General features: G+C 39.1%; 1 protein-coding gene across 2 annotated transcripts in view; it reads right to left on the reverse strand.

Annotated features, from left to right (window-relative positions):
• ZFR (zinc finger RNA binding protein) overlaps positions 1–12,639 on the reverse strand; it is a 77,113-nt gene that overhangs the window by 52,905 nt on the left and 11,569 nt on the right. The window contains exons 1-4 of one of the 2 annotated variants that reach the window (XM_082652596.1): positions 7,511–7,522; positions 5,541–5,823; positions 3,677–3,821; positions 735–953 (exon numbers count right to left, since the gene is read on the reverse strand). In XM_082652596.1, coding sequence (XP_082508722.1) covers positions 735–953; positions 3,677–3,821; positions 5,541–5,823; positions 7,511–7,515 — 652 coding nt within the window. In that variant the 5' untranslated portion in view covers positions 7,516–7,522. Of the gene's footprint in view, positions 1–734; positions 954–3,676; positions 3,822–5,540; positions 5,824–7,510; positions 7,523–12,639 lie in introns of those variants that run through there. The other variant, XM_082652595.1, reaches the window with a different exon arrangement.

Here is a 12,639-nt window from a genome sequence, read left to right on the forward strand (position 1 = left end):
CCACAAAAACATCAAGAGGTAAGAAATGCAACGGCCTATGTCACCTTAAATCCTCCATGGAACAAGACAGCATATTAAGGAATAAATAAAATGCAAAACAACAACAAACCATGCAGTAATACAAGGCTAAGTGTCTTCAAAAAAGCCATGTGTGACTTTCATCACTGCAACACTACAAAGTACCTCAGCTGGAAATTAGGAAGAGCAGTGGGCACAGCAAGAAGGTTTTAGTAATTATTCTTCTCCAGGGAAAATATATGATTATTTAAGGAAAATAAATCTGCTCTGTCCTTCCAAGAGATGTGTTATATAACCATCATCTTATGGATGTTTATAAAGGCCCCCAATATTTTCAAGGTTACTTATTCCTGAGGATAAATATGAAGATATAGCTTCTTGAGAGCTGGAAAAAACAATATAAAGAATCTGTCAGTGGTTATTTCCTGAAGTTAACTTTGAACTTTCAAACTCATTTGGAAAAGTCAGACAGGAAATGACCCTGTAGAATACTAGGTGTTATTTTATCTAATTAATAAAAAACAAACCAAAAAAACCCTTACAACTTCGATTATGGTTCATTTGTCACATTATGCACATATATTTGTATTAACGCCTATCAATTAATCCAATTCTTGCTACTGGGAGTAAGATCATTCCATAGAAAATCAAGATAGTTTCTTGGTGAGTCTCTTTTTAATTTGGTTACTCATTTAAACACAGTTTATCAGCCTTACCAGAATAAGTAACTGCCGTGGTACTATAAGTAGCACTCTGGGTATAGGACGGCACCACAGTAGCTGCAGCTGCTACTGGCTGTACGGTGGAGGATACAGGATAAATGGAGAAAGTAGTGGTAGCTGGACTTGGTGTGGCTGGTTTTATGGCCGTCACTTGTCGAGTTTGCTGGGCTTGTGTATATTGAGTTGCACCTTGGCTATAACCTGCTTTAGGGGCTAAATTGGGAAAGAGACATCAGAAAATTAGAAGGGTGAACCACTATAGTTACTGTACCAGTATCCTAGAAAAAAAATGTAAACATCATTAACTGTAAATTTTATGTTAGCAATTTCTTCTTGATAAAATTCTTATCACCAACTTAATAAAATATAGCATCTGTATAAATTTACTATCCCTCCACATATGCTTTTTACATATTTCCAAAATGACATTGTTCAAAATTTCCAACTAAAACACCAGCACTATTTAAAACATGTTAGCAATAAACAAAGTTTTTAGAAAAGGGTATGTGTGTGTATGTGTGTATTTGGGCTAGTCAGTCTACTTGAGAGTTATGCTTAATATTGGGAACAGAATAGAGAGAGCCTCAAAGTATAATTTAAGTCACAGTGAAGTTTTCAATGTTTAATTACATGGAACTTTTTCATATACTATTCATGGCATTTTACTGATTTTATCCATAGTGAACTTCAATCTAATTACAACCCACAAGGTGCTACTGACTTAATTCTTCAAATGTCAATAGCATGAGTCAGCTGTTCTTAAATGGCTACCATTAATGTCTCTGCTAAACTTTCCACTGCCCCTGAACATATTAAAACAAATGTATACTTTAAGAATCTATGAGACTTATTATCACTAAATTAATAATTAATCTGTTATTAATAATCAGTAAAGCATACAAATGTAATTTTCTGAGAAAGGCCCAAATATCAGGGGCCAAACTCATTTCATGCCTAGTTAAGTAAAAGTATTTGAAATAAATAGCACTTAAGAGTTTATAAAACTTTTCCTACACATAGCATGAAATTTGATCCACACAACATATAGAAGAGTACAACATTTTACCAAAAAACCCTGATGTCCAGGAGCTAAATGATTCACAGAAGTCACATGGTCAATGTCAGAGTTCAGACTACACCAAGGTCTTCTGACTCTTAGATCACTTTAGTACTCTTAAGCACAATCTATTTAACCTTGGTAACTAATCAGGAAGTTCATTATAGTTCACTGTACCCACAAATCATTAGAAAAGAGACGATAAGAAAAGTCAGGGTCATTATAATGCAAAATATTTTTAAACCACTTTTAAGGGACTCATAAAATCAATCTTAGAACTAAAAGTACCCTAGAAAGATCTGAGTCAGGACTTCCCTGGTGGCCCAGTGGTTAAGAATCCACCTGCTGGGCTTCCCTGGTGGCGCAGTGGTTGAGAGTCCACCTGCCGATGCAGGGGATGCGGGTTCATGCCCCGGTCCGGGAGGATCCCACTTGCCGCGGAGCGGCTGGGCCCGTGAGGCGTGGCCGCTGGGCCTGCACGCCCGAAGCCTGTGCTCCACAACGGGAGAGGCCACAACAGTGAGAGGCCAGTGTACAGAAAAAAAAAAAAAAGAATCCACTTGCTAATGTAGGGTACATGGGTTTGAGCCCTGGGCTGGGAAGATCCCACATGCTGCGGAGCAACTGAGCCTGTGCACCACAACTACTGAGCCTGAGCTCTAGATCCCGTGAGCCACAACTACTGAGGCTGTGAGCCACAACTACTGAAGCCCATGCGCCTAGAGCCCACGTTCTGCAACAAGAGAAGCTACCACAATGAGAAACCTGTGCACCAAAACAAAGAGCAGCCCCCGCTCGCCACAACTAGAGAAAGCCCGTGCACAGCAATGAAGACCCAATGCAGCCAAAAAATAATAAAATAAAATAAATAGTAATAAAAAAGTATTACTCAAAAATAAATCAGGGCTTCCCTGGTGGCGCAGTGGTTGAGAGTCCGCCTGCTGATGCAGGGGACACAGGTTCGTGCCCCAGTCCGGGAAGATCCCACATGCCACGGAGCGGCTGGGCCCGTGAGCCATGGCCGCTGAGCCTGCGCGTCCGAAGCCTGTGCTCCGCAACGGGAGAGGCCACAACAGTGAGAGGTCCGCATACCGCAAAAAAAAAAAAAAAAAAAAAAATTAAAGTAAAGGAGTTGCTATTTTTCAGAACTAAGAGAGCTTTGCTTTAAAAGTTCTCAATTAAATCTCTATGAAAAAAACCTATCTTTTAAAGACTACAAATATGTAGGCTTCTTTGCAAACAAAATACTTCCTGCATTCAAACCATTAATACATACTGTAATATCAATGGCTGGTAACGGAACCAACTGTCATTACAGATCAGAGAAAGATGAGTTAAAAGTATGGGTCCACAGGAATTCCCTGGCAGTCGGAGTGGTTAAGACTCCGAGCTTTCACTGCTGAGGGCCCGGATTCAATCCCCGGTTGGGGAACTATTAATCCCACAAGCTGCACGGCATGGCCAAAAAAAAAAGGGTCCACAAAACGGAAACCATATTAGGGCCTCCACTAGTTACAAAGGCAGTCAGCAGTTATGTCTGGGCATTTCAGACAACGAGAAGAAGGTGGCCAGAAGTTATTGCCACAACTTCTTTTGTACAGCTTATTTCAACAGGAAAAGAACTATAATCTGAAGAACAGATATGAAATACACTTTCAGGAAGGAAGGACATGATTATGAATTGCCTCCAAGATCTTCTCTCTTTGGGACTCAAAGGCATTCTTGTGGAGAAAGAGAAGGACATGGTTAGAACCTGCCCCTCAAGGTAATATAACACAATGAGTTTAGATGGATTCAAAAGCATATTTTCGTTAAAAAACACCTTGAATAATATGTTTCAATAGTGTACAATGAAAGGGCATATGTTAATAAAACCCACCTGTCTGATAGTAGGTCTCAGCAACAGAAGGCTGAGGCTGGGCGGCAGCAGCTACAGCAGCTGCAGTTGCTGTTGGTTGTTGGTAGTACTGCTTACTATCATAAGCTACAGCAGGAGCTGTGGATCTTACATATGAGTACGAGTCCTAAAGAAAGAGAATGAAAGAAAATCTTGCTATGAGTGAAGTGGCAGACGGAAAAAAACCTTCATCTTTACTATATTAAAAACGCAATAAAAGAAAACAAAAGCCTAAATATGTATGAACAGAGACAGAAGATTCAAATTCAATACAAAGGGCATTCATTTTGGACTTCATCAAATAAGGTCAAAACCATTTTAAGCAGTATGCTTAACTTTTACAATCAGAAAAATCATCAAAATTTTAAAATAAGCATTATTTTTTTTTAAAATTAATTTTATTAAAAAATTGCTTGGCGGATCTGCCTTAAAGATGGATGCCACAGTAAAGAACACCTGGGTGTTCTAAGCTTTGTGACTGTTCCAGCTTTCTTTTCATTCTTCCTTATTTACTACTATTCATTAACATAATGATGAGTAGGAGCTTCCAGGTGGAGGAAAGGGGAACAGAGGTTCCAAGGGAAAGGAACGCTAAATATAAATCTCCAAGGCAACGAAGATCACGGAGAGCTGGGTGAATTCTGGCACTGCATATAATGAGGAGAACTGGGGAGGTACACCTGATGTATGCAGGAGGAAAGGCAGAAAGAGTTGGCAGGGCCCAGAAAATGATGGGCTTCATACATCCTATCAAAACCAATAAAATTTATTATATTCTGTCTCTGGACATAATGAAAACAATCACACATGTTAAAGTAATCCTGAGTTTAGTAACCTGCTAAATATTAATAGCAAATACTAATATTGTTGATTCATGTCAGTTTCTTAGTTAACAAAATAAATCCCCGTATTTTAGAAAGAATATTTAAAAACCAGGCAAAGTCCAGAAGGACCAAAGTTTAAAAAACAGATCCTAAAAGCAAACAAACAAAAAATGGGATAAAGGATTAGGGCCAAATTTAATTAAATAAGCAGGTAGTAATTTAGTGTCATATCAGACATAAAGAGAATTATATTACCATAAACAGACTTAGATCTTTATGTCCCTATAAACCTAACAAGAAGCAATTAGATGAATTAAGAGCAGGATCAATTTCTATTACAAACTAAGAAAGAACACCTTGAGGGAAGAATGTACATTTAGGCAATAGAATTTCCACCCTTGATAAGTTTCAAGAAGACACTATGTAATTTGTCCTATTCAGCTGAGGCTCATGGTTCTCAAAATAGGAGACACAGGGGTGTCCCAAGTGGATAAATAATGCCATAGTACCAACAAGAGGCAGAAGACCCTAAAATAAATAAATAAAAATTTTAAAGAAGGGGCAGAAGACCCTATATGTCTTAATTTTTCTCAAAAACTTGTAATGAAATTAAAATACTTAACCAGTAATTAATGTATCTTTTTTTTTCTGGCCACGCCATGTGGCATGTGCAACCTTAGTTCCCTGACCAGGGATTGAACCTGTGCCCCCTGCAGTGGAAGCGCAGAATCTTAACCACTGGACTGCCAGGGAAGTCCCAATTACTATATTTTTTTAATTAAAGCAAACATATATATAGAGTGGAGTGCAATGCACTGGGGGATTATTAATATAAAACTCACTGCAAGGAAACTTAATGCTTGGAGTATACCCCCAAATTATAGGAATACACACTCACTTTTCTGTATCATTAGAGGTATATTTTGGAAGACCCAAATTTGAGAAGCATTGGCTTGGACATTACATTAAATACTGAAGCCACTGAACCTATATGTTAAGGCTAATGAAAGTAGTTTTCTTACCTGGTAGTTTTGTGTAGTAGCTGGGGGCGGTGGTGGAGGTGCTTCTTGTTGCCTCTGTGTATAACCATAGTCAGTTGCTGTGTGTGCAGTGGGGTACCCTCCATATGCAGCAGCTGTTGCAGCAGCTGCAACAGCTACTGGAGCAGGCCTGGCAACTGCAACTGTGGCGGCTGCTGGTGCATAGGCAGCAGTAACTGTGTGAGCAGCTACTGGAGCCTGATGGACAGTGTAGCTAGCAACCGTAGTTGGATGAGAGTAGGCTACACCCGAAGCTGGCTGCTGGCTATATCGTGGAGTAGAAGAATAAACATAATACAATTTAATTTTTAAAATCTAGGAGTTTAATCAACTTAAATCAAAAGCACATTTCCCAATAATTTAATCATGGACTACAAAAGAACAGGTATTTGAGCTTAATAAACCACCTAACCAACACCCTATTTGTTATTGTTGCATAATTTTCATTCCTTAATCTGAATAAATTAGATGGTCACACATATGTTTCAGATCAAAGATCATATCACAAAGCAGGGAGGACAAACTGGGATAAGAAGTATTAGGAAGAAAGAAAAAACTGATCAACCTAGGAACTTAAGAAAGTATTTGTTATATGTATAGTTCTTTATTATGTACTATAGTTAAAAAAAATCTCTACAAGGAAATCATATCAAGAAAAATATTGTATTCTAACTCCAATTATGGAAAACGTTTAAGGTAGAAACTATTACCGAGATGACTTAAATACTTCTGATGCTGTAAGGCAGTGGTTCTCCGCTAGGGGAGATTTTGCCCTCCAGGAGATATCTGGCCATGTCTGGAGATATTTTTGATGGTTAAACTGCGGAGGAGGTGGTGATGTGTGCTACTGGTATTTAGTGGGTAGAGGCCAGTGATGCTGTTACATAAAGGACAGCTATCCACAACAAAGAATTATCCGAAGAATGTCAACAGTGCTGAGGTTGAGAAATCCTGCTCTAAGGTACAGAATTTACAATGGAATATCTATTATTTTAGATAAATTTTCCAGGTTTCAGGCAGCAATTCATTACACACATTTCTTTTTCTCTTAAAAAGTAGCACATGTTGCAAAAGGAGACCTAAGTCAGATGCTTTGCAATCATAACATTTAAACCTCAGAGAGACAAAAAGTTTCTAAAACTGTAAATCAAATGAATCTTCAGCTAAAGTTAAAATAGCATTTACTTTAATTTTTAAATTGAGAGCCTATATCACATAAAACCAGGCCCACAAATGTTAGCAAATGAAAACGTTTTTGTTGTTTTAGGTTCTCTTGAGTAAGTAATACATTCACAATCACACTTGCTAAATCTGTATTACCAAGGCAGAAAAATGCCTTCTTGAAAAAAGGAGAGCCCCAACAGTTATTTACCTGACCATAAGTTTTTTTTTTTTTTTTTTGGCGGTACGCGGGCCTCTCACTGTTGTGGCCTCTCCCGTTGCGGAGCACAGGCTCCGGACGCGCAGGCTCAGCGGCCATGGCTCACGAGCCCAGCTGCTCCGCGGCATGCGGGATCTTCCCAGACCGGGGCACGAACCCGTGTCCCCTGCATCGGCAGGCGGACTCTCAACCACTGCGCCACCAGGGAAGCCCTGACCATAAGTTTTAATATGAGCCAACAGTTAAGAATAGCTAAGAAAAAAATACCTGACGTAAGCTGAAGCTGCACTAATAAACTAGAGTGTTTGATTCATGGGTTATAGTACAGGGTATTCTTCACTGGTATGCACAATACCAAAAAAAAATATGGCACAGAATTAAAATCTGGGGCCATCATATTTTAACTGTATTATGGAAAACACTGATAATTAGGATGTGTTCAAAGGGAATCAATATGAAGTTTATAAGTATGGGTATTATTTCACATAAAAGTAGAGGACCTAGGGACATTCAGTCTAGAAAAAGTGACCTTGGAAGATATGATAGCTGCCTTCTAATAGAAGAGACTTACTCCATGCTGCTCCAGAGAACAGAACTAGAACCAATGGATGGAAGGGTGGCAGATTTCAGCCCAATATGAAAAAGAAAAAAAAACAAAAACTTAGAACAGAGTCCAAAGAAACTCTTATAATTTCTATTTGGATGAGGTTTTCCACATTTTGATACTAAAATTAGCTAACATTTCCTACATATATGCCAATTATAAGACAGGAAAAGGGAAGTTTAAACGGTAATAGTGGGAAATTGGTTGGGCATTGACATTTTCAATGGATAATTCCACGTCCTTAAGAAAAATTCCAATAACATATACTTCTTCAAAATTCCTAGAACTGAGAAAAAGAATTATGTTTAAAATATAAATACACCAGTTCGGCAAAACTTGTATTTAACATTTACTGATAAGATTTCCCACGTAGAGGCTACATGGTTATGTAAAATTCAGACAGTCTTGAATTCCTATACTCTTTTCATTCATCCCACTGCTCTTTATCGAGTATCTGTTCACATTTCATGGTCCCCAAGACATGTCCTATAGGACAAAAAACAAAAGTTGGAGTAGAATAGGAATGTCAAGTACACTAGGCAGGCAATTTGACTTAAACTGCCACTGATCTTTTTTTTTTTTTGCGGTACGTGGGCCTCTCACTGTTGTGGCCTCTCCCGTTGCGGAGCACAGGCTCCGGACGTGCAGGCTCAGTGGCCATGGCTCACGGGCCCAGCCGCTCCGTGGCATGTGGGATCTTCACGGACCAGGGCACGAACCCGCATCCCCTGCATTGGCAGGCGGACTCTCAACCACTGCGCCACCAGGGAAGCCTGCCACTGATCTTTAAAAGTCCATGCGACTCAGGAAGGGATGACCTTGTGCTCTGGTTTATGCTTATTGCCCCAGCATAATTATTAATAGTATTCTCACTCTCCTATGTGTCTCAGTTTGAACAATAAATTTTATAGTCACCCTTCCCAGGAATCATATAAAAAGATGCCAGCGCATTTAGCAATTACCATACACATCCCTAGGGCTGTCTAACCTAACTTGCTCTGTAGAGCCAGGTCCCTAACCATCATCCGGGCTGCAAAAACATGCTCCACCAAAGCATCATGAAGAATGATGATCCAGTCCCAGTTCCCAGGGGGTCAAGGGCTAGGGCAGCTGACTACTATTCAGAATAAAGATTCTCTGATTTGTTATCTTAGACCCATCTGGGAAATTCTCTTCCAATTTCAAATACCTTTAGGAAAACTGCCTTTCACATGACATAGATGACTACACTGGACTATAGCCGTTCAATTAAGTATCAAGTAGCTAAGTCTAAATAAGTAAATTAATTTTTAAAAATTCAGGTCAAGTTCAAATTAGTTTACATAAAAATTAGTCTTAAGTTGAAACAGTTCAAATCAAGGTTTTTGCCTAGTCTGGGGTGTGAGAATAAAAGGTGTTAAATTATATCCCTACATAAAATGTAAGACTTTTAACTGTCTTTAAATGATTTCTTAAATAGGGAATTCCCTGGCGGTCCAGTGGTTAGGACTCCGTGCTCTCACTGCCAAGGGCCTCAGTTCAACCCCTGGTTGTGGAACTAAAATCCCACAAGCCGTGTGGCCAAAAATAAATATATATTTTTTAACTTAAATAGAACAGGACATAAAATCCCAAATCTTGTGCCATTAAAAATAATTTGTGAAATATGAGAAGATTTTCATTTACTAAGCATCCAGTAGAGCAGAAGCTTTTACTTAGATGGTAATATCCTTTTGTGAATAAATTAAATCATATCAGCTTCAGTCAGTTTTAAACTGGGACAAATTAAATAATAAATTATGAAACAAATATATAAACAACATGGGTAAGAAAGTTTAAGAAACAATCAGACAGGGACTTCCCTGGTGGTGCAGTGGTTCAGAGTCCACCTGCCGATGCAGGGAACACGAGTTCGTGCCCCGGTCTGGGAAGATCCCACATGCCGCAGAGCGGCTAGGCCCGTGAGCCATGGCCGCTGAGCCTGCGCATCCGGAGCCTGTGCTCCGCAACGGGAGAAACCACAACAGTGAGAGGCCCGCATACCACAAAAAAGAATCCACCTGCCAATGCAGGGGACACGGGTTTGAGCCCTGGTCCGGGAAGATCCCACATGCCACGGAGCAACTAAGCCAGTGCGCCACAACTACTGAGCCTGCACTCTACAGCCCGCAAGCCACAAATACTGAGCCCACATGCTGCAACAAGAAAAGCCACCGCAATGAGAAGCCTGTGTACCGCAATGAAGAGCAGCCCCCCGCTCGCCACAACTAGAGAAAGCCCGTGTGCGCAGCAACGAAGACGCAATGCCACCAAAAATAAATAAACAAACAAACAAACAAAAAGATACCAAAAAGAAAAAGAAACAATCAGACATAAAATGGAAGGGTATTTCTCTTGGCGGTGGGAGGCGGGGGGGAGAGTATTTAGGAAATTATTAATATTGAAGAGTAAAAACATCCTTCATATTTCTGAACTTAAGCTGGAGGTTAATGGTCTGCTCCCTACTTGCTTACCAAAAAGTGAGGCCAGCCAGAAGCCTTACCGAAATAAACAGCCAGCTAAAATCACCAGATGTTTAAAGAAAACCTACTATAAACTGCAAAAGAAATAAGAATGAACCCATGGGAAATGGATATCTCAAAGCAACAGATAAGAATTTTAAAAATCTCTAATTTGTATCCATAAAACAAGAATTTTACACTAGTTAGAAGATAAAGTTGAAGGACATGGACAAGATAAAGACAAAAGAAAAGAGAATGGATAAATATAGCAGGTCTAATATTCCAACAAAAAGGAATTCTAGAGTAAAGAAAAAAAGCAGATGGAAGAAATTAAGAAATTGCCCACTATTGAAGGGAGGCCCGTATTTTCAAATTCAAATATCTACGGAGTATAAAACAGAAATGAAAGAACAACACTGAGAGACATATATTGATAGCATTTCATAACACAAGACAAAAAAAAAGATCCTTTAAATCTCCGGGAGAGAAGAAAAACAGATCACCTACATACAAGTAAATGAAAATCAGACTTACTGATAACACCAGTGGCTGGAGGCCAATAGGGTAATATCTTCAAAATTCAAGGGAAAATGATTATCAATGTACAATTCTGCACCCAGTTAAACTATTAACACAGAATAATGATTTTGACATTCAAGGTATGAAGGAGTTTACCTCCCACATGCCTTTTCTTAGGAAGCTACATGAAAATGTACTTCAGCAAAAAATAAAACAAGAAAGATATAATGGGATCCTACACACAGTGGATTCAAACTCAGGAGACAGATAAAAGCCCAGGTCGGCAGCTATGCAGCAGGCCCAGAAAGGCAGTAAGTTTATGAGACTGAAATCAAAGGAAGGACAGAAGCCTCCAGGAGAAGGATGTCTAGGAAAACAGATGACTGGACAATAGACAGCAGACCAAGAGCCTGGGAAAATCTCATGATATAATCAAGGCACCAAGAAGATTTGTGTGAAAAAAGGGTAATGAAAGACTTCAGGAAATATGAAACTGCTCAAGAAAAGTCATGATCTCAGTTGAGCAATTAGTAGGGTGTAAAAAAGGAAAAATCTGTTTGAAATTGACCCTGCAAAAATTCTCTATTAAGTGATACAGGGTTGTAAAAATGGAATACATGAGGAATTCTAATCCTAGAACAGTACTTGGTTCCAGAGTAAATACTATTTACAGTCATAATAATGAAACAGTTTTCTGCTTTAAGGTTTTAGAATCAACCTAAATCACGGAAGATAAACTATGATTACAGAACACAATATAAGTGTTATCACAAGGAAAACGAGAGCTGAGTTGGGGGATGGGGTGGAGAGAGAGGGAAAGTAAAGCACAAGGGTTTCAAGATTCTTAGAGAGTACCAAGATACTGTCTACCTTTGATGGAACTAGAATTGGTGTGTATTGTTTGAAGCAACAGAAATAATCATTATCACTGAATCTGGGAGGAGAAATGAGAAGCATGAGAGAGTATGTATGAAATCCTAACCATGACTGTAAGAAATCAAACTATAATGCATAAAGTTGATAAATTAAGACATAAAAAAGCAGCATACTATTTAGTGATATGGAGGTTAGAAATAAAACCAAAATGCGTTAAAGGTGGGGAACTGGGAGGCAGGGAGAAGGAAAATAAGGGACTGTTGTTTTCATTAAGCCCTTCTATACTATTTTTAATTAATTAATGCATTACTCTGGGAGTAATGAAAGATAAGCAGAAAGATATCAGAATAGAATTCTCAAGCTGGCAACTTCAATGACCAAAAAACCAACCCCGAATTTAAATACTCCTTTTTAGTTATCCCAACACAACTCTAATATCTACATTTCTGGCCTCAACCCTAATCTATATCCAACTTCAGGCCCATCTCTAAGTGCTTTTGAATTCCATTAATATGACCTGGCTTCATACTACACTACTAAATTTATAGTCACTACTGAAATTAAAATAACTTATGTGTACAAATGGCTCATCCGCATAAGCGGTATCCTACACCTCCGTTAGTTTCTATACAACAGTGGTTCTCAAAATGTGATCCAAGGACCGCTGAGGGTCCCTAAGACCGTTTCAGAGGGCTCAGGAGGTTGGTTCTCCCTTTTCAATTACAGATTGCCTTCATATATTTTAATCCAAACAATTTACTGCAACAGACAATGCAGAAGCAGGTATGAGAATCCAACCATCTTAATTGAGATATTAAAAAGATTTGTAGAGGCGGCTTCCCTGGTGGCGCAGTGGTTGAGTCCGCCTGCCGATGCAGGGGACACGGGTTTGTGCCCCGGTCCGGGAAGATCCCACATGCCACGGAGCAGCTAGGCACGTAAGCTGTGGCCGCTGAGCCTGCACGTCCAGAGCCTGTGCGTCCGGAGCCTGTGCTCCACAACGGGAGAGGCCACAACAGTAAGAGGCCCGCGTACCACCAAAAAAAAAAAAAAAAAACGATTTGTAGAAATGTTAAACAATGCTTCTCATCTTACTACTTTTTCAGTGGTTGGAATATAGTTATTTTGCATAAAGATATTTCTGGTTAGCATGTAGTGGTATTTTTACTATTTTAAAACAATTTAATAAATATTTTAAAAATTTCTAAAATAGTAAATATT

Source organism: Grampus griseus (assembly GCF_964374135.1).
Source record: "Grampus griseus genome assembly, chromosome: 3".
Taxonomy (NCBI): Eukaryota; Metazoa; Chordata; class Mammalia; order Artiodactyla; family Delphinidae; genus Grampus; species Grampus griseus.